The 23,058-nt window shown below is 39.9% G+C and overlaps 1 protein-coding gene across 2 annotated transcripts in view; it reads right to left on the reverse strand.

Moving 5' to 3' along the window:
* SCARA5 (scavenger receptor class A member 5) overlaps positions 1-23,058 on the reverse strand; it is a 125,453-nt gene that overhangs the window by 92,004 nt on the left and 10,391 nt on the right. For both annotated transcript variants that reach the window (XM_087883346.1, XM_034421222.3), the window contains exon 2: positions 22,375-22,487. In XM_087883346.1, coding sequence (XP_087739472.1) covers positions 22,375-22,486 — 112 coding nt within the window. In that variant the 5' untranslated portion in view covers position 22,487. The remainder of the gene's footprint in view (positions 1-22,374; positions 22,488-23,058) is intronic.

The raw sequence follows: 23,058 nt of genomic DNA on the forward strand, positions 1-23,058 counted from the left end.
ACCCAGGAAGAGTGGCACAGGGGTGTCTTCAGGGGAACCATGATCTTGCCCAGAATAACTATCAGGACCAATGGTGGGTTGCCCCCGGTTTGCACCGGTTCTATAGAAGTGGTAGTAAAACCGGTGGGAGGCTCCACCCACTGACCCTGATGTCATCAAAATGCTTCTGTGCATGCGTAGAAGAGTGCGTGCACACCGCCACATTGCAAACCAGTAGTAAAGGTAAATAGAACCCACCCCTGATCAGGACTAATATATAGCAATTCAGTCTTGCAGCAAATTTGTGCTTTTTTTGCCCATTAAGATACCAATCCAAGCTTTTCTTTCCAGTATCTTTGGCTTGCCCCAGATTGGTAATGCATAACTGACTGCATCTCATCCCAAAACGGTAGCTGACCTCCAGATTTATACAGATGTTAAATAGTGTGGGGAAAAGCACTGAGCCCTGAAGTACGTCTCCCTGGAGTAACCAAGGCCTCACATACTGTTCCTCTAGTCTATAACTACAAGCTAAAACCACTATGGTAGGAGAGGAAATATTGCAAAACAGTGCAAATCCCAACCCTAGAAGCTGAATCAACAAGATACATGGTTAATGGTACTGAAAGCTGCTGAGATGTCTGATTGGAATCAGGCGATTGCATTCCTCCATCCGTGTCCCAATGAGCAATCCACGCTGTTTCCATCCCATAATCAGCTCTGAATCAGTAGTGAAATGTAAAATTTGTTACTACCGGTTCTGTGAGCGTGGCTTGGGGGGGAGGTAATGTGACTGGGGGGGGCATGGCCAACTTTTTTTTTTTTAATTTTAAAAGCATTTTTTCTACAACCTTAAGAGGTTGCAGAAAAAATGCTTTTAAAAGTAAAAAAAAAAAAAGCTTCTGATGATCGTGCAGATCAGCTGGGCATGGGGAGGCAGGGATTTTTGCTACTGGTTCTCCGAACCGCCCGCCGCCATCGCTACCGGATCAGGCGATCCGGTCTGAACTGGGAGCATTTCACCCCTGCTCTGAATCCTGAATAGCAGGGTCACAGATAATCTGCTTCCACTGGGAGTCTGATTTCTAACAGATGTGTGAGAATATAGAATCCAATTTCTCACCCATTCCCTATATAGCCAAGAAACTTTGGTTCACTGAGAACAAGATAGCACTTTTCCAAATTAATGATCAAACTAGATGCAATTGGCTTCTCAGAGGTCAGTAGAGAGATAAAGAGATGTTTGCAAGATCATGAAAACTCATAGCCACCTCCATAGTGAAAAAAAAAGAAAAGGATGGTCAGCAAGAAAATGTTCCAGCAGAATAAATTTCAAGCTAAAGTGGGTGCCAAACAAAGCATATCAATTTACCAAGATTTCTATAGCCTAGAAAACCTTCTCTTTTCACTCTCAGTTAACCTGGTTAAAGAAGACACTGTGAGCATCTTGCTTTTTTTGGGTGTAAACAGTTACCAAAGACTTGACATTGGTCATCTAGAATTGGTTATGGCAATTCTGAGGTGGGACAGATCTTTCTTCTAACTCAAATTGCAGTTGGGTGGTTGAGGTAAACTGTACAAAACTTTCCTTGGCCTGAGGGAAAATAATCCATCAAACTCTAGAAGATTGCAAAGGCCCATGAAATCCAAATAGCATCCACACAAAATAGAATAGTCCCTGTGGGACACTGAAGGCATTCTTTTTCCTTGAAGTTATTTCCAAAGGGATCTGCCAATAGCCCTACATTAGATTCAGGGTTGACATGTACCCATCTCTCCTAGTTATCCAATGAGTGAGTCATCAATTCTTGGCATTGCGTAAACCGATTCAAATTTAGATCAACGCAAAACATAGCCTCCCTTCTAGTCTTGGTCACAAGTACAACAGGCAAACATAATTTACTCTGGGGTGGTCCAATCATTTTTAGACTGAACCTTCTTTAAAGTACTCTTTAACAGAGGTGGGTTTCAGCAGGTTCTGGAGAACTAGTAGCGGAACTAGTAGCAGGTTCTGGAGAACTAGTAGCGGAAATTTTGAGTAGTTCAGAGAACCGGTAGTAAAAATTCTGACTGGCACCACCCCCATTTTTCTCTGCCTCCTGAGTGCCAGCTGATTGGGAGGAAATGGGGATTTTGCAGTAACCTTCCCCTGGAGTGGGGAGGGAATGGAAATTTTACAGTATCCTTCCCCTGCCACGCCCACCAAGCCACGCCACGCCCACCAAGCCACACCCCCAGAACTGGTAGTAAAAAAATTTGAAACCCACCATTGTCCTTTAAGGTATCCAGACAGAATATCTGGATAGGAAAATCTGGATAGAGATATTTTAAACTGAAGCACGGACATACATGCTCTATCAGGTTTGCCTTCCTTTGTGCCTTTAGCCACAATGAGAGTCTGTTCCCCTTGGCCGATTTTCTTACATATTTGCAAAGTACCATATTTTTCGGAGTATAAGACGCACCTTCCCCTCCACCCCTAAAAGGGAGTGAAAATTTAGGTGCGTCTTATACACCGAATGTAGCCCCACCTACCCACTGGCCCCCACCCTTTGGCCTCTGCCTCCCAGCAGTTACCTCCTTGCAGCAAGCAGCAAGAAGAAACAGCTCATTTCAGCTTCAGCACAGCCTAATTAGCACAAGTTGATTGGATCAGCCTCCCAACTCTCAGGTGTTTTGCTCTCAGCTGTTTTGCGCAGGGCTCTGCTGCTTGCTGCAAGGAGGTAAATTGCTAGAGCAGATTTTTTTTTCTTCTGTTAATCAAGCTATGCTGAAAATGAAAATAAAAGTAAAGCAGGCTGTTTGCTGTTTGCTGCAACGAGGCAAAATTGCTCGGAGGCAGAGGCAGAGGCAGATTTCTTTTTCTTCTTTTCCTTACCAAAAAAGGTAGGTCCGTCTTATAGTCCACTGCGTCTTATACTCAGAAAAATACGGTAGCTTTTTGTTCTTCCTGTGCCCAAATCTATATTAGAGATGACATCTTCAAGCAGAACAAAGAAAATCCAGTTGCCTCTCAAAAAAACATTTTTGGAACAACCATGACCTGGATGACTGAGAATCTCCCTAGACATCATTCATACAGGTTACTTTATTCCTGCTGGTTCTGCCTCAGGATTGTTGTGAAGTTAAGTTATTTGCTGAAATAGATTTCGCAACCAGAGAATGAATACAGAATAGGGAAAAGAATAACTAAGAAACTACTTTGCTATGAGGAATTTCCAGAAATTTTTCCATCTAGAACAAGGGTGTCAAACTCGAATTCATTGAGGGCCGCTACAGGCAGGTTTGACCTTGAGGGGCTGGGGTGGGTGTGGCCAGCTCAATGTCACTCATGTTGGGGGCACCTACGGTGGCCCAAGTGCTCTGCCAGCAAAAACGGGCTCCTGAGCTCTGTTTTCAGCTGTGACGGCCTCTTGCAACCCTCTGCCAGCAAAAACGGAGCTCAGGAGGGCCACATGCAGAGGCACTGCAGACTGGTCCTTCACTGTTTCCAGGGCAGCCCCGTGGGCCAGATCTAACCACCCCGTGGGCCAGATCCGGCCCCCAGGCCTTGAGTTTGACACCCCTGATCTAGGATCAGTGTTTGTTGTCTTTTTCTGTTGAGGAAGTACAGCTGTGTTCCAGCAAAAAAAGGTGAGATTACTTTGGCAGGTGATTCTCAGCAACTCATAAGCACAGCAACAAGCAGGATGGTCAGAACATTAGTATCTAGATTTTAGAGCCGAGAAAGGAAAAAATTGCTCACAAAGTAGTATTTAATAAGAATGATTGCAAAACATACTTTAAAAAAAAATGTATCTGGCACGACCATTTTTCTACAAACCTATTGCCAATAGCAGGAATCTAACACAAAAGTCCTGAGCCAAGGTTGGCCATAGAATGCTGCAAAGAAGCAACATTTATTTTCAAAATGGGAAGAAAATAAACAAAGAGAAATTTTTAAGGAAAGACTGGATTTGTAACAGTTTACAGAGGCACAGTTTCCAAATCTACAAACAGTATGTTAATACATCTGGTAAAGAAAATACTTTTAATGCAGATGTTGTAAGCATTTTTTCACATTATAGCACAGAAGAAAACCCAGAAACAGAGATCCCATTACAAGCCACTGACCCTGATTTTTTAAAAAAGGCCAGTGCAGATTCAACAAACCATCCAAACAATTTATTCCAAATTGCTCCTATACAACAGGTGTTTTGTATATTAGTTATTGGTATTTTTGATCGATTACAGGTAGTTCTTGACCTAAAACCATTTGTTTGGCAACAGTTTGAAGCTACAACAGCACTGGAAAAAAAAGTGACCTAGAACCATCACAGTATCCCCAATCATCACGTGATCAAAATGCAGGTGCTTGGCAACTGCCATGTATTTACAATGGTTGAAATGTCCTAAGGCAGGGGTGTCAAACTCAAGGCCCAGGAGCCAGATTCGGCCCGTGTGGTGTTTAGATCTGGCCTATGGAGCCGCCCTGGAAACAGTGAAGGATCAGCCCATGGTGCAGGGGTGGGTTCTACTTACCTTTACTACCAGTTTGCAGTGCGGCCGCGCGCGCTTTTCTGTGCATGCGCAGAAGCATTTTGATGACGTCGGGGTTGGTGGGCGGAGCCTCCCACTGGTTTTACTACCAGTGCGAACCGGGGGCAACCCACCACTGCCATGGTGCCTCTGCCAGCAAAAATGGAGCTCGCGAGAGCCACACGTGGCCCTCCCGAGCTCCGTTTTCGCTGGCAGAGGGCTGCAGGAGACCCTCACAGCCTAAAACAGAGTTTGGGAGCCTGTTTTCACTGGCAAAGTGCTCAGACCACCACAAATGCCCCCAACACGAGTGATGTTGAGCTGGCCAGGCCCCCTGGCCACACACCCCTGGCAACCCCCCCCCCCCCAAGGTCATACACAACCCTGATGCAGCCCTCAATGAAATAGATTTTGACACTTCTGTCCTAAGGGGTTGCTCTCATGGGATTGCCATTTGAAATCTTCCCAGCCAGCTTCAGACAAGCAAAGTCAATGGAGGAATGATTCACTTAAAAACTGCAGTGATTTGCTTAACAACAATGGCAAAAAGTTGGTAAAATCAGGTGTGATTTACTTAACAACCACCTTGCTCAGAAATGGAAATTCTGGTCCCAGTTGTGGTCATGAGTCAAGGCCTAGTTGTGAATATGATGCCTGCAATCTTATATTGTTATTATGGTATTCTGGATTGCCAACATATTAGAATTCTTGCCAACCCTTTAAGATATTTTTTAGAGCCCTGGTGGCACAGTGGTTAGAATGCAGTATTGCAGGCTAACTCAGCTCACGTTGCCAGGAGTTCGATTCCTTCAACCCTGCCCAGCTCAAGGTTGACTCCTTCCAACCTTCCAAAGTCGATAAAATGAGGAGCCAGATTGTTGGGAGCAATATACTCACCACTGTGAAGTGGTGTATTTCTGTAAATAGAAGCAACTACTCCTGACAGAGACAATGAAGTGGGATTATTTTTAAAAAAAAAAGTTCTGAGGGTGAATTTTGTCTCTGGATAGGAAGAAAAGGCTGTAAAACAAAGAATAACGTTAAAGTGATTGCAAGAAAAAGAAAAAGAACAGAGAAGATAGCTAGCCTTAGGGCACTGTTTTTCAAATGGCAACTTCAGTTCCCAGACTTCCCCAATCAGTGTTCTTTAGGGGAATCTGCATATGCTTAATTGTGGTATGGATGGCTGGACAGTAACTACCAAGAGACTTGAACATTTTTTTTTTGAAGCAATTAAATCATTGCTGAATATTGATGCCTGTTGAGAATTAATAGAGGCAAACAAGGCAGCTATTTGAAAAGCTTAGCCATATAAAGTCCCTTGCAATTCAGTTTTGAAGTTCTAGAAACAATAATTCAGGAACATTTGTGACCATACTCAGTACAGATGAAAGCATTTCACAGTTTTATAAGGACAAAAACAAAAAGAGAGAGAGTGAGGTTTTTTGAAGCATATCAGCTAAATTTAAAACGCTATCTCAGCACTGAGAATTTGGCTAAGTGATACTTTGAAAGATCAGCTTGTCCCTGGAATGCTGAAGCTTTCAAAAACATTACAAAAATTAAGGTTTTAGAAAGTATTTCAAAGTGCTATCTCTGTGGAAACTGCTGTTAGAGACACCATAGGACAGCAGTTGGCAGTAAAAGCAAATAGGAAGAAACTTTCCTTAGTATACAAACAGTAAAATGCCAAAATGAAAAGGGCTACCATGTGGCAGGGATTCACAGACACCGGTTCAATATTGATTTAAAGGAGAAATATATAGAAAATGCAACAAGAGATCTTGTCACTGAGCAAAAAGCCAAGTATTTGTTAAAGATAAAGAGCTAAGCTACTACTTTAAAAGTTCTGCAGTGCCATCAATAAAGAACTTTATAATGAAATGAAACAAAGATAGATAACCTGGAAACTTATAACAAAAAAAAAAATCAAATGAGACCAGCAATGTAGCTCATACCATATGTTAAAGTGATTCCATATGTGAATGGCACAACCACATCAATCCAATGGGACACTGGTTCTGCTATATGAGTTAAAGCACATCATAAATCTGAGCAATATTTCAGAGATGCTAAACTAAAGCAAACAGAAATGCAACTTAAACTAAAGCAACTTGTAGCAATAGCACTTAGATTTATATACTGCTTCGCAGTGCTTTACAGCCCTCTCTAAGTGGTTTACAGAGTCAGCATCTTGCCCCCAACAATCTGGGTCCTCATTTTACCAACCTAAAAAGGATGGAAGGTTGAGTCAACCTTGGACCGGTGAGAATCGAACTGCTGGCAGTCAGCAGAACTAGTGTGCAATACTGCATCTTAACCATGGCACCTATGCTGGAAAAAAGATTATTGCCATCTATTCTAAGTGATACCTGCAACTGTAATCTAAAATAACCCGCAAGATATGGTGGACTCATGTGCTGTGAAAACAGGTGGACCAGCATTTTGGGGCATCACTGACTAAGGAAGCAATCAGTGAGTTGGATCTTCATTGACAGTTTATGAGCTACATTGTTTATCAATAATACTGTCAAGAATAATTTGAAAAAAATGTCTTTATTTACCTTATTTGTCAAATTTATATACTGCCTGTGCTGTCCAGATTCCCAAGAGGGAGGGAATGTATTCCAGAGGAGCAGAAAACAGCAGTTTAGATAATTTGTATGGGAGAAAGAGAATTAAGGTGGATCTTCTCTAATAGTTCCCAGAGTATGTTTTATGGTGCAGACATCCTGCTTTGGTTTGGCAAGGTCTGTAGGTGAGGAACAATAAAGGAAACTGTTTAGAAGAATCTCATTGTCTCTTTCTTGGTTTTTGGAGCCCGACATCACCCATCTCGCTCATAAAGTGATTCTGGATTTTGTACAATTAAAAACTTAAAACCATATAAAAGTATTATTATTCAGTAAAAGGAACCAGTTAAAACAAGTATAGAATAATTAAAAAGGCAGGGAAAGCACCGTCAAGGCACTGACCAATCCCAACTTTGCTTGCTTCTTGGTGACTCCCATGGGAGTTGGCAGAGCCTGGCCTTCAGACTCTTCTGAAAGAGAGAAGAGCCTGGGGGAGATATTCCAAGAGAAGGCATTGACACGTTCAAGGTTAAAGGGTATCACAGGAAAATGCCAAATCCAATTTTCGCAATGAATGACCATACATCATATCAGTGGTGAAATCTGAACTGGTTTGCCACCGGTTCATTGGCCGCGCATGCGCTCTGTGCACCAAACGTACGCTGTGCATCCATGAGCAGTATGCACCAAATGTGTGCTGCATGCACGCATGCACGGTACACACCAAAAGGAGGCTTGGGATGGTAAGTAGAACAGCGAGGGGGGGAATCAGCTGTGCCGCACGATTTAGATTCACTAGAAAGCAGGATTTCCTGCTTTCTAGCTATTTTAAATCGCACGGCAGAGCTGATCATCAGAAATACCAGTTCAGAGAAACCAGTAGCTTTTTTTTACTACCGGTTCGCCTGAACCGGTAGTTTTTATCACTACCAGTTCGCCTGAAATGGTGCGAACCAGTAGTATTTCACCAGTGCATCATATTCAAAAAAAGATAGAAATGGAAGTGGATTAAAGGAAGCTGGGACAATCATTTTAAAAGTTGATTGAAGCCAGCAGGCTACACCTGTGCTGTACAATAAAATTGCCCAGGGCTGAGATTATCTTAAAGTTATTTTTAATCCACTATTATAGAACCGAGGACAGTTTTGTTAACCTTACTGGAGGAAAGCATCCTAATAAAATAGATCTAGGCCAGATTTACTTAAAGCACTATGGGGTGCTATACAGGTAGTCCTTGATTTAACAACAGTTCATTTTGTGACCGAACAAAGTTACAATGGCACTGAAAAAAGCGACCGTTTTTACACTTACTACCGTTGCAGCATCCCCGTGTTCACATAATCAAAATTAAAGTGCTTGGCAACTGGTTCATATTTATGGACGGTTGCAGTGTCCCGGCATCATGAGATCAGCTTTTGCGAGCTTCTGACAAGCAAAGTCAATGGGGAATCCAGATTCACTTAACAACCATGTTACTAACTTAACAATTGCAGCAATCCACTTAATAAATATGGCAAGGAAAGTCATAAACTCACTTAATAAATGTTTCACTTTGGGCTCAATTGTGGTTGTAACTAGTCTAAGTAATATTGCTATTGCTAAATGGAAAGAGAGGGAAATTCTGAGGTGTTCCTTATCATAAAAAGCTATAAAGCATTATATCATTATAAAGAATCTTAATGTTATAACAATTCAGTATTTGACACAGAGCCATTGAACAAGCATTGTAGAGCTGTCCAGACACCCAGGCAGGGGTGAAATCCAGCAGGTTCTGACAGGTTCTGGAGAACCGGTAGTGGAAATTTTGAGTAGCTCGGAGAACCAGCAAATACCACCTCTGACTGGCCCCAGAGTGGGGTGGGAATGGAGATTTTGCAGTATCCTTCCCCTGCCACGCCCACCAAGCCACACCAAACCCACCAAGCCATGCCCACAGAATCGGTAGTAAAAAAAAATTGGATTTCACCACTGCACCCAGGGATATTTTGATGGCAACACTGTCACTAGAGAAAATGACGGATCCATCTGTAAACCTCAAGGTATTATTATAGATTAGCATACAATAATTTCCCAATCTTGGCAATTTAAAGATGCATGGACTTCAATTTCCAGAATTCCCTACCCAGAGTTTGGTGGAGAATTCTGAAAGTTTTAGTCCATGCATCTTAAAGTTGGTATGGTTGGGAAAGACTGGATTAGATACTGGATCACAACCTAGTAGATGTGAGTTTTTGAACGTCATATCATGCACTGCAGTCACACCTGTGACACAAAGCTTACAAAAGTGTGCTTAAAACATTCAAGTAGTTGTGAATCCCACAGTCGTGTTATACCTTTCTTATTCTGTAATGATTGCTCCTGATGAGATTTGGAGATGGCATGTTGACCAGCTGAAGAGAACAGAGGTAAAAAAACAAGCTGTGTCTGATGTGATTGCAGATATAACTGTAATTCCTGCATTATCTATAGCAACACCTGTCTCTGAAGTAGACATGCAACATGCAATTGCTTCATTGACATCAATACTGTTGGATACACTGATGGTTTTTCTTTTGGGAAACAGACTTTCTCTGTCCTTCTGACTTAATCTGAAGCCATAACCCATTTCAGATGGCATAGTGGAAGAATGTCAGAAAGGGAAGATAGCTTGCATGCTAAATCAAAAGCAGATTTTAAAATGGATGAAAATAAACCAAGAGCAACCTTAACCAAATTTTGCAAATTATGCAAATTTGTCTGTTTGATCTCTAATTTACCTGTTTTTTTGTGATGTGTGAACAAAGCCCTAGAAATGAAACTATAGCATTTATCCTTTGCATTGACATGTTATTTTGGAATAGAAGTTTCTAGGCTGGAAGAAAGCCAAGTTAATAGGTTTTATTCTATTGAAGATTTTTACAGACATTTGGATTTTCTTCCATGCCCTAATTTGAATTTAACATTGGTTTGAACAGATTGAAAATTAAGTGAGACTTGTTGGCTACATCTCAGAAGGGATTTTTCCCTCACATAAATTCACCATTGCAGCTGCTGCTCTGGCTTTCTCAGAATAAATGGGAGAGTCTCTCAAAAGGCAAATTTTCACCTCATTTGGCAACTTTGAGATCTCTTTCTGACCTAGATACTGATGCCTGTTTCTAAAAACATATGGGATTATGCTGTAATGGGGACGTCCCTATGCCTCACTTAAGACTGTGTTTTTTAACTTTAGCAACTTTAAGATGCTGGCTGGGGAATTCTGGAAGATGAAGTCCACCCATCTTAAAGTTGCCAAGGTTGAGGAACCTGGCCTAAGAAAGAATTTAATACAACAGGGATTCTCCCCTCCAAAAGGGCTTTTTAGGAATAAAGCAGAAAAAGATATATGATAGGCCTGGTATGCTTAGTACAGATGGGAATCCAGTAGCTGTTTGGTGAGATTTTCCTGAAGGAAGCAACCCCCAGGCCTAAAATTTCTCAAATTCTTAAACCGAATAGAATTAAATCTCAAGAATTATCACATAATGCAGCTGCGGGAAATGAAATTATATTCACCAAACACTAATGCCTAGATTTACAAGGCGCCACAAGGCTCAACATGTCACCCTTTCTGTTTAACATCTACGTGAAACCACTGCTGAGGTCATCCTTCAAGATGGGGTCTTATATCAGTAATGTCCATCATCAGTTGAACTGTATCTAATCCCTAGTCTGGACGAGTGATGCTGTCAAGGTCTTGTTCCAGTGCCTAGAATTTGTTGGGGGCCGGATGGGGAAGAATAGCCTTGACTCTAAGAAGCTGGGGATGTAAGTGCATGGATTTATAGTACAAGAACTCTCCATCTTTAGTTGTGAATAAGACTATACTTTCCCAGATAGTACTGGTGTGTAATTTGAAAGTCTTCTTGGATGCCTGTTCCTACCTGAAGAGCAGGTAGCAGCGGTGGTTACAACCACATTTATGCAGCCTTTGCATAAATTTATCTCTTGTGTCAATTTTGCCCATTCAGGAGGTCACCTATGCCTTGGGCAACTCATGCGTTGACTATGTCAATATTTCAAGATGCTAACCTTGAAGACCATTCAAAAGCTCAAAATGGTCCAAAATATGGTGGAGTGACTAGTGATGGATGTGCCATAATACACCTATGCCACACTTGCTACATGAGCTATGTTGGTTGCCGGTAAGTTTCAATTAAATTTCAAAGATAGACATAATTAGGTGATCCTTTTTACAGCATTGTTTTCAAACTGAAATGTGAGGAGACAGACAACTAGGCAGGAAAGATGTGTAACAGGAAAACATGGAGGACAGACCCTTTTGAGAAGATAGAAATATTGGCATAGAATAACAATCAGTAGATATTCCAAACTTACATATTCAGAAGCTGTGAAGTTTGATGTATTCACTGATTGGCCAAAGGTCATAATATTCATTCATTCACAAGCAGAATGGAGCCATTTGAGGATTCCTGATTTCATATACCAATTAAATTAAATTTGTATTTAATTAATTCAATTCAATTCAATTGTAAACATTTATCTGAAAACTCATAATGCTTTTCTCAATAAGGAATAGATCTTAACCTAAGTGTCCTGCTATTTCCTGAACCTTCTTTGTCCCATAGAAAAGGATGTTAGGTTTTATACTTTCCAATTCTCTGATCTAATAGAATGGCACCTCTGTACACAATCCATACAATTTTAAGTCAAAAGATGACAGCAGATTTATTTTTGTATCAAAATGAAAACACAGACTGAACTAGTTCACTGTTGCAGAAACTCTATTATTTTTCAAAGCAACACAGACTATTTCTGAATTCCATTATTTGGAGAAGGACATATTTGCAAAAAGGGGAGGAGGTACTTTGGTGGGGAAGGTTTTTTTTTTATATCCCAGTGCTGTAAAAAAAAAAAAAAAAAAACCACACACACACACACACACACACACACAGCCTGAAGGCAGTATGGTTGGTTCCATTCAATCTCTTGTTTCAGTGACAAGTCAAAAGGATTTTATTTGCTAAAGCATTTTAATATGCTGGGTAGTCTGTTGTGGAATCATTATTTTGTTTGTGTTTTTTAATTCATTGCATTGTTACAGAATTGACTGGAACACAACAGTATAAATACCCATTAAATTACCAAAGATGTGGAGAATTAGGTAACAATTCAAATCTGCATGATATCATGGGCATACATTGGATACAGCATACACTGGCCATCTAGAAATATTCTGCCTCCTTATTCACATCATCAATAAAATTATAAATTATCTGCCAGATGATTGCTTGGTTTTATATATATTTATACTATTATTATTAAATACATAATATTTATATATAAATTCTATACTACTTGTACTAGAACTCTTGGTTTCCCAATTGCTAGCCTGGTGCCTTAACCCTACAGTACATCAAACTGGCTATCTTTCGAATAATGGAGATAGCATTATGGTAATGGCAATGAGCAGCGTGGTGGCCTAGAAGTGAAGATGCTTGCCTCCCACTTGGAAGGTTGCGACTTCAATCCTAAATAGTGGCAGATGTTTCACTATCAGGGCGCAAAGAGAAAATATCTGCTGTGAACTCGCATAGGCGTCAGGAAGGGCATCCAATCAGTAAATGCTCAGCTCCATTCAGTTACCCTGACTCCACTCCGAATAAAGGGATTGAAGTGTTGTAAAAAGAAAAAAAAATATGGTAATGGCAATGCAGCAAAGAACAACTTTGGACTATTTCACTTATAGGCTGGCAAGGAGCTCATAGGCCAAGTTTGTGACAGGGCTAGGTGCAAATGGAAACAAGCCAGTGGTGAAATGTAAAATTTGTTACTATCAGTTCTGTGGTCGTGGCTTGGTGGTGGTGGGGGTAATGTGACTGAGTGGGTGTGGCCAACTTTTTTTTTAACTTTTAAAACCATTTTTTCTACAACCTCTTCGGCCAAAGAGGTTGTAAAAAAAATGCTTTTAAAAGCCTCTGACGATCAGGCAACTCAGCTGGGATTGTCAGAGGCATTTAAAAGCATTTTTTCTACAACCTCTTCGGCCAAAGAGGTTGTAGAAAAATGCTTTTAAAAGCCTCTGACGATCCCAACTGAGCCACGCGATCATCAGGGGCTTGGGTTTTTTTACTTTTAAAAGCATTTTTATGCAGCTCAGCTGGGCATGGGGGGGGTAGGGACTTTTGCTACTGGTTCTCCAAACCACCCGCCGCTATTGCTACCGGATTGGGCGATCTGGTCCGAACCGGGAGCATTTCACCCCTGAAACAAGCCCAAGTCACAATTGGTTTTAACAATGGCTTAATAATATGGAAGAAACCCAGAATCAGTTTTGTAAATGAGCAAAGTCTGCATGGCTTCTTTGGCCATTGGCCTTCCCCCCTCTCTTCCCCCCATACTTAGTTACACTTACTATGTGTATCTGTGGTTCGGTAAGAGTTTGGGAAGGACAACCCTTTCCCCAAAACCACAATAAGTTAGGTAACTGCAAATAAAGTATGTGGCCCATTCTCCTTCATCATGATGGCTGCAGTGGAGCTCAAAAAGTGAAAATAGGCAGATTCCAGTTTGGCGTCGTTGCGAGACAGTCAGGGAAAGAGCAGGGTTTGATAAGCCCTGCGAAAACCCGGACTGACGAACCGCTGCCGATGGGTCTTCAGACCAGAACTGTCCTGCAGGGATGGGAAGAAAGAGAGGCACCTCAGAAGACCAAGAGGAACAGGCAAGTTCCTCAAAGATCAGAGGAAACTCTCTATGACTTGGCGGCGGGGGATGGCAACCATTGCGGCTGCTACGAAGCTGGGGCAACCGGATTAAGCATTGAGCAGGAGGGATGAATGGAATAGAGTTTTTGGAAGCTGGGTGAGTGACAGCCAACCCATGGCTTGAAACAACAATAAGGAAAAAAAATTAACTTTAAGACCCCAAGCGATGAAACAGCGGCTAATGAGCAGGGGTGGGAAGAAAAGAAGAGTCTGAAGCGCAATCTTAAAGGGATAAAAACCTGATGGAAAATTGAATTTTGAACAAAATTATTTGGAAACTTTAAATAACCAGAGAAATCACCCCAAGATTGGTTAAAAGATTGGAAAGAAATAAATAGATCCTTTCTTTTTTGAACTTTAAGAAAAATAAAGAGAATGGACAATAAGTTTTAAAACAGAAAAAAAGGAAAAAAGAAGTGAGAAGAGCTGTTTAAATTTGAACTGGACTATAAAATTGTTTTGATATTTTTAAAAGCTAAAAAGAAATAGAGAAGCCAAATAAGATTGCTGATGTAGACTGAAACAAAATGAATACTTGTTTGATATTTGATAATTGTGGATTGCAGAGAGACACCTTCAGGAGTAAAAAGGAAAAATTGCAACTTGGTCTTTGTTTTGGAAAAGTGTAAACTTTACAGATACGAGCCATGAGAACTTTTGGGGGGAGGATTTCTTTGTCTGCAAGTGGCTTGACTTTGAGGGAAAAAAGTGGGGGGGAATACAACGGAACTCAATACTAACTTAAAAAGAATAAAATGGCGCAGGAAATCAGAGAAATAATTAAATTGATGTACTTGCCATGAAAAATGGAAATAAGAGAAATAATTATAATGTTGTACGGAGGACTAAAATTTGAGGACATAAAAACTGAAATGGAGCACACGTAAACAGACAGGAAAATGATGACGGAGAAGCAAGATACAGAGATTGAAAATAAAGAAGATAAAGACAATATGATTAAATATGAAGAAGTTACTGAATATGTGGATAGTAATAATAAAAAGGAGGTTGTTAGAGATTACATTGGGATTCACAATGGAAAAAAAGATGATTATGCTGGGATTAACAGTAAAAATAAAATGATTACACTGGGATTAACAGTAAAAATAAAGATTATTACACTGAGATTAACAGTGGAATGATAAAAGAAAAAGGTTGAAAAATATTAGGGAATATAGAGTTAAATAAAAGAGTTCAGGACTTTGATTTAATGATTATACTGAGATTAATAATGGTAAAATAGGAGGAAAAGAAAGAGAGGGGAAACAATGGGATAAATAGGGTAAAATAGGGGAGAGAGAAACGAAGATAGAAAGGAGAGAAGAATATGTTACAGATACTTAGAATTGAAATATAGATGGAAGCGAAAATAAATGAAAATTAGATTATATATAAAAAATATCAATGGACATAATGAATTAATTTTTATTGAGTTGTTGGATGATATTATTTGAGAAAATTGGTGGCTATAATAATTGGGATATTGTTTAAATATCTATAACAATTGTAATAATTTGAATATTTTTAATAATACATTCATTTAAGCAAATAGAAAAGAAAATTGAAATGATATAGGATTATGATTTACTAAATAAGACTCATGTAACTGGTTTTTAGATAATGGTATTGTTAAATAGAATTTAGGGAAATAATTGTGAATTGTATTATGTTGTGTTATTTGAACTAAGAACTTTGTTTAAATGTCAAATTGGTATATTTTCAAGATTAGAGATAAGACTTAAATTTGAGGAAGTAATAATTAAATAAAGATTTAATGAATATTATATGAAGTAATAACAAAATGTAAGGAAGTTTTAGAAATGGAAATAAGGTTTAGAAATATGAACATGTTTGAATTGTATGGTAAATAGTGAGTTTTTAGGGTAAGAATTGTGAAATGAGGTATTAATTGAATTAAGATTTAAGGTGGATTAACAGAAGGGTAATTGCTTTGATCAAGTTAATATGAGTTAGTTTTTTATAAGATAGTAATAGTTGAGATTTGTGATAAGTACTATGGCAAAAATAGAATATAAATTTTTTTGTTAAAGATGAGCAAAAAGTTGAACAAATTTATGACAGGATCAATGCTCTGTTCCGAAAAGATGTATTGTATGCTTATTTCTGTGTTTAAAAAAATAATAATTTTTTTTTAAGTGAAAATAAACTAATGGTAAATGACAGCTTCAAACTGACCTACTACCCTGAACCAAGCTATGTTTTCACATACTTGCATATCCCAGTAAATTGTAAAAACATGTTACTCATAGTTTATTCCGAAATACTATAATAAATCACTAAGATAATTCTTTTTAATATCCAAATTGTGTCTCTGGAGAAAAAAACAAGGGATTTCTTAAGGAGTGATTAAGCTATGATATAACGTCCTTGCCTCTCTCCTCTCTGATTCAATATGTCTTTAATTACTGGCATAGTTTTATTGTCAACTTGTGGCCTTCGTCTTGTCACTGGCCAAACAGATGGAGCTAAGGTTTCATAATGAGGAAAATTACAATCTGTTTTTCTGATATTAATACTTATGCCAGGCCCTTAAGGAGCATGATGGAAATTGGAACCTATTGTTCCCATTCTGGAACAGAAGCAGGCCTTAGGTGGTCTCTTATATAAATTTCAACATGGATCTATGATCTCTGTGAGGAAGAAATCTCTCATTTGCCCAGTATCCTTTCAAATCCAAATCTGGATGTATGACCAGATATTGGTATAGGGGTGCTATTCGACCCACCCACCCCATCCCCAATTTAATGGCACATATGACTTCCTTTTTTTAAAAAAAAAACTTATCCCTTTCTCTCCTTTCCACAGAGGCCCAGTGGAGAAATGAAGATCAAGAGAACAATTATAGCACACCTAACCTCAGTTCAATTTTCCAATGGAAAGTAAAGAGGAATTGGACTTCTTATTTTTTGTAAGGTAAATCCAACGAACCATCAAAGCATATGGCAAAACCTTTCATAGTTACTGTGTTGCATGATCCAAGATCAGAAGCAACATGGCAATCTGTCTGAATTTTTTCTGATCTAGGGAGATGATTAGGTCTGGTTTATGGACATGACCGAGCATAATCTGTAGCATGCAAAGAAATAATAGAAAAAGTCAGATAAATTTTGTGGGATTAATATACATTATGTTGTTTCAGCAAATGTTACTTAGATAGGAACATCTAACATTTATGTGTTAGATTATGTTGATGATACTGACATAATCTAACACATAAAATAAAAGCTATTGAGTTCAGTTTAAAACAACCAGGAAAACCAAAGTGCCATGCTCCCATAAGAGCCTGAATCTGTGGAGGAGGGCAAGCCGGAGCTGGAGCCAACAAAGATCAAGGGGGCGGCTTCATTGGCTTCAGAGGAATGTGAGGAGGAGCAGGATGAGGCAGCCCAGGCCCCTCAGGATTGGGGCGGCTTGTTAGCAGGAGGAATGGGGGCAGGATGACCGAGAGAGGGCAAGCAATGGAGCTCGGGCGATAAGCAAGGACCACCCCCTCCTGATCCCTGAGCACAGAGAGTGGAGAGAAGGCAGGAACAGTGCAGGACGACTCAATGATTCAGGAGGAGAGCATCCTGCCCATCTTCACAAGGCACACCTGGGGACTGAGATTTAAGGAGACACTGTGGGGAGGGGCATTTGTCATTGCTTCTTCCTTGCTTTGTGGACTCATTGTTTGTTCCTTGCTTTGTGAACTCATTCTTTCTTTCTTGCTTCGTGGACTCATTGTTTCTTCCTTGCTTCATGGGCTCATTTCCCTGTTCCTTTGCTTTGCTGGACTGCACGCAGCCAGAGGCTGCTGTGTGTGTCTGTGTGCACGCTTTGCTCTGGGACTTGCCAAAAACGTGGGAGCGTTTGGGGGAAATTTGGAGCATTAATGAGCTGCGGTGGCGCAGTGGTTAGAGTGCAGTACTGCAGGCTACTTCTGCTGATCACCAGCTGCCAGCAGATCGAATCTCACCAGGCTCAAGTTTGACTCAGCCTTCCATCCTTCCGAGGTGAGTAAAATGAGGACCCAGATTGTTGGGGGCAATATGCTGACTCTGTAACTCACTTACAGAGGGCTGTAAAGCACTATGAAGCGGTATATAAGTCTAAGTGCTACTGCTAGTGCTATTAAAGGGGAGTTTGAACTCTCAGTTGGCTGTGTGGCCTTGACCCGGGGACATCACAGAAATGCACATCAGTCAATGTGGTTCATGGCTTTGCCTCTTGCTGAAAAATCATCAGATCAGCATAATGGACAAGGAATTCCAGATTCTGGAAACAGCCACTGAATCATGTAAGACCTTGAACTTCACTCTAATAACCATCATTTTTAATTACTTAATATGTTCCAACAAAAACACAATAAGAACAGGGGTGGGTTGTACTTACCTTTACTATCAGTTTGCAATGGGAGCGTGTGCGCACTTCTGCGCATGCACAGATCACCCATGATGATGTTGTGGCGGGTGGGCGGAGCCTCCCACCGGTTTTACTACCGGTTCTATAGAACCGGATAGAACCGGGAGCAACCCACCACTGAATAAGAAAAAATATTGTCTATTACTGAAGCAGGCTATTTGTTCTTACAGCAGCCTATTTTCTCCTCATTCCTAATTTACCCTGCCAAAACCCTGGCTTTCCTTATAATTAAAGTTACTACATAGCCAAATCTGGTATACCATGGGTCATAGGGATTTGCTGTACAGACTGTAGGAATCCTAATTGGCTAGGATCACAGCAAAAATCCTCATTAAAAATAAAAGCATTTAAACAGCAGCAAAGAAAGTTGCATTTGTTAGAAAGAGTAGGACAAAAGTGAATCATGTAAATTTCAGTGTTATCACATCACAAAAAAATTTAAACCACTTCTCTATCTCAAAACGTCCTTGATTAAAAGTTTGGAACAGCTCTAATCAAGATCAAAAGAGAAGATCAAAAGATCAAGTTTCTGGTTTTTATTTTTCAGAAAAACCACAATTACAAAAATTGTTTTTAACAAGTGCAAAGTTATTAGCGAGACAAACCTTAACATGTGTAGCGAATTTCGGCTGTGGTAAATTGCTCGTGTCAAAGTGGTACTTTCCAGAGTCCACACTAGAATGTGCCAACAGACAGTACATCACTCTTGTAGTCATAAAAGTAGCTTAATTGTCTTGGTCTTAAGCTAAAGAAGTCCAGATGGTTTAGGTCAGAGCTACCAAATGCAAGACCTGCAGTTTGGACACCCCACACAATTTTCCGCACACTTCGTTGCTGAGAAATGACACCCTTTGAAGGTCAAAAGACTGTCCCAATTGTTCCCTACTTCATTTATTGCTCAAATTCTTGAGGAATAGTGAAATTCAAAATTCCCTGCACTTGGAAATTAGTTTCACTTATTTTAGGAAGTAGTCCATGATCTTTGAGTGACCTATTTTGGACATCTAATTTAATAACCAGATTCACACATGGGGCTAAATTGTAATTTGTCTAAATCCATTATGGTTTAGAATGCCAAGAAAACCCAGCAAGTCATCATCTTCTTTTAACAACTCCGTAATCCCTTGTGGGGTGGAGTCTGGGCAACTGAATGGAACTAGCAGAGTGTTTTAATGGTCGGATGCTCTTCCTGTCGCCAATGCGAAGTTTTGTTCAGCAGATATATTCTCAGTGTGTTCAGAGAGAGAAATATCTGCCTCTACCTAGGATTGAACTCATAGCCTCCTGATTGTGAGGCGAGAATTCCACCTCTAGGCCACTGCACCACTCTTGGCCACTGCATCACTGCCAAGGAAACCCAGCAAGTGACCTGAATATATTAAAGTTGGTTATAGGGCTGGATGAAAGCTCCAATGCCCGAAAATTTGGCTGCACCTTGCTTGACTTCAGTTTGTTCTCAGTTTCTTGAAAAAGAGATGGCTTAGAGATGATTAAAATGGAAGGGTCAAAACTCAATGCACATTCCCAATCTGCCAGCAGGAGTAAAATGGTTTCATAAAAGGTTTAGCTGTTTTTCAGAGATCTGAAAAAGTTGTAGATTGTTTAAGAGAATAGAAAGAATAACCTTTGTAGAGAGAGGGAGGGAGGGACGATCCACTATCAAGGCAACATACAGATAAACATGGCTTAAATCCATACCAAGTTGGAAATTTTTGAAAATGTCTTATCACTTAATGACCAGTTTAGATTGGGCACGCTCCTAATTCACAGGAATTAAAACTTCAAGGTTTCTCTATCTGTAGTCATTCTAGAATCTAGACAAAGAGATTTTATTTTTGCACAGTGTCTTGATATGATCTACTGTGTAAGGCTACCAGGCATTTTATATTACAATTTCTAACATGTATTTTTACTCATTTTCTCTATCTTTTATTGTCAATGTTTCTGTGACACTAATGTCCCACTACCCCAGATATTTTTTCCACCACTGTTTCAAAAATGCATTACTATCTTGGCAATGCATGCTTGTTTTTCCATTGTGCATCACTTAATGTTTTCCTTTTATTTCCCATTTATAAATTCAGTGAAATTCTTTTGGAATTTTTGTTGTCCTGAATAAGGTGTCATCTATAAAAACATAGAAAAAAAACATAGAATAACAGAATTGGAAGCAACCTTGGAGGTCATCCAGTCCAACTCCCACTCAAGCGGGAGACCCCATACCATTTCAGATGGAATAGAATGGAGTAGTGTAGAGTAGAGTAGAGTAGAGTAGAGTAGAGTAGAGTAGAGTAGAGTAGAGTAGAATAGAATAGAATAGAATAGAATAGAGTAGAGTAGAGTAGAGTAGAGTAGAGTAGAGTAGAGTAGAGTAGAGGTAGAGGTAGAGTAGAGTAGAGTAGAGTAGAGTAGAGTAGAGTAGAGTAGAATAGAATAGAATAGAACAGAACCTTGGAGGTCTTCTAGTACAGCCTCCCGTTCAGGCTGGAGAACCTGTACCATTTCAGATAAGTGACTGTCTAGTCTCATCTTAAAAATCTCCAGTGATGGACCACCCACAATTTCTGAAGGCAAGCTGGCTGTCCAGTCTCTTCTTGAAAGCTTCCAGTGATGGATCTAAATCTCAAATATGCTGATGGGAAAATTGGTCCCACTCATTGATACAAGGATGCAAATCTATGCTGACTAACAAGAAGTTTTTTTAAAAAGGGCTTATTACACAGCGGCTTGCTATGTCAAAGGCAAATTCATACAATGGCCATTTAAACCTCATTGTACAAGGGCGAATATATATACCCGTGGTGTAAGGAAGGGTTGTACTCCAGTAATAAATTCATTAGATTTGCATGCTAAGTGCCTTACATTCAGTCCCTGGAATCTCTTAATGTTTATTTACTGACATTTAGGAATAGTATATCCTGGTATTCAAATTCATACATACCGTACTACCAAACTAGAAACAAATATAGAAACAAGAGACTGCAAGCAATGAAACCTGCAAACTAACCGAAACAATACATTATGAAAATGCTTGGCCAAATAAAGATACCTTGATCCAGTGCCAAAATAATTAATTTTAGTGAATCAAAATTCAGACTTGGTATGGAAGAAGAAAATATTGAACTTCAGGAACTAATATCCGACTCACAGTGACCTAGCATCCTCCACTTATGCTGGACTATGTGCCATCTGCCTCAGCAGTTATGTGGGAAGACTGGTCTAGATTTAGTGCTCAAATGATAGGATTCCATAGTACATTCATCTACCACAGGGGAGTGGTGGGATTCAGCCAATTTGCACTACTTTGGGAGAACTGGTTGTTAACTTTCTGAACAGTTTGACAAACTGGTTGTTGGAAGAAATCATTAGGGCAGAGAACCAGCTGTTAAATTACTTGAATCCCACCACTGTCCACGGGCCAGATCCAGCCTCTAATGTGGTTGGATCTGGCCCACGGGGCCGTCATGGAAAATGTAAGGGTCCGTCCTGTGTCACTTCGGCCCAATCTACCCAATGCGAAGAGGAAACATGCCAGCAGTTTGGGGAGTGGCGTCAAGTTGGCCATGCCCACCCAATCGGCCACACCCAGTGAGTGATGTCAAGATGGCCACACCCACCCAATTGGCCATGCTCACTCAGCCTCCCGAGGTCAACAACAGCCCTGATGTGGCCCTCAATGAATTTGAGTTTGACACCCCTGATCTACCACTTTCACTGTTACTTCAAAATAGTCCTCTACCGAGTTACACTTGGGGACAGAGCTCTGATGTGTCTGAACTTGTTCAAACATTGCTCAGCCTGGTTTTGTATTATATCACAACATGTATGTTCAGTTCATGAAGCCACTTTTCTGTCCTATGTTTCCAATCTGCCCCCAAATGCATTTTAAAATGAAATTTATCTCCCCAAATACACATTGCATGGCAAACAATATTTTTCTGAGCTGAGAACAGTGCTGGAAACTTGACAAAGTGGGGATTCTTAATCTTTAATCAGGAATTGGTTCAAGTGGTACAATTCAAGAATGTCCATATGAGAATTTGCATAAATTAGCACTCCTGATCTACACATCAATATGCTCCTTTGATTCTTGATGTGATGCCCTTTGAATCTCAGAACTGCTTCCTGGGACTTACCATCATCACAGAGGTTCAGCTTTGAGAGGTTCTTTCCATCAAATGGCTCTTCAAGGATGGATCCATTCTCTCTTTCACCCAAAGTGTGCAGATACATGGCTTTATTCTCCATCCTGCGCAAGGCACAATAGAAGAATTCATTGAGAAACTGGTGAAGATCGATTGATCTTTAGATTATATTTTGCATGCATGCACTGAACATTCTGAGATGATACTGAAGCTTTATCAGTTCAGACTTCAACATCCACTCCAGCTTGCTTGCCTAATGTTGGGGGCATTGGCAGGAATTAATAGACATAAGAAGCATGAAAAGGGCAGTTAACACAATCTGAATCCAATCTGAAAGTGTCCTAATCCTTTTTATACAAGAACAGACTAGAACATGGGAAAAAAGTCTAACAAGGGGAGTATATGATTGAGATGTATAAACTGAGACAAGGCATGATAGACAGGAAGAAATATTTCTCCTCTCAGTATTTTACAATTAATTTGCATCAAGTGAAAGTAATTGAAAAGAGATTTAGAACAGATATAGCAAATAATTAAATCAAGGGATTCACTGTCAAAAAATATGATGGGATAAGAGTGATGGCCACAAACGTGGGGGGTTTAAAAAGGGATTGTATAAATTCATTGGAGAAGGGCTGTTTTAAAGAATCTGTGTAATCCTTGGGTGGAAGGGTC

This window comes from Pantherophis guttatus, chromosome 1, assembly GCF_059756535.1.
Source record: "Pantherophis guttatus breed Tessera chromosome 1, ASM5975653v1, whole genome shotgun sequence".
Classification (NCBI taxonomy): Eukaryota; Metazoa; Chordata; class Lepidosauria; order Squamata; family Colubridae; genus Pantherophis; species Pantherophis guttatus.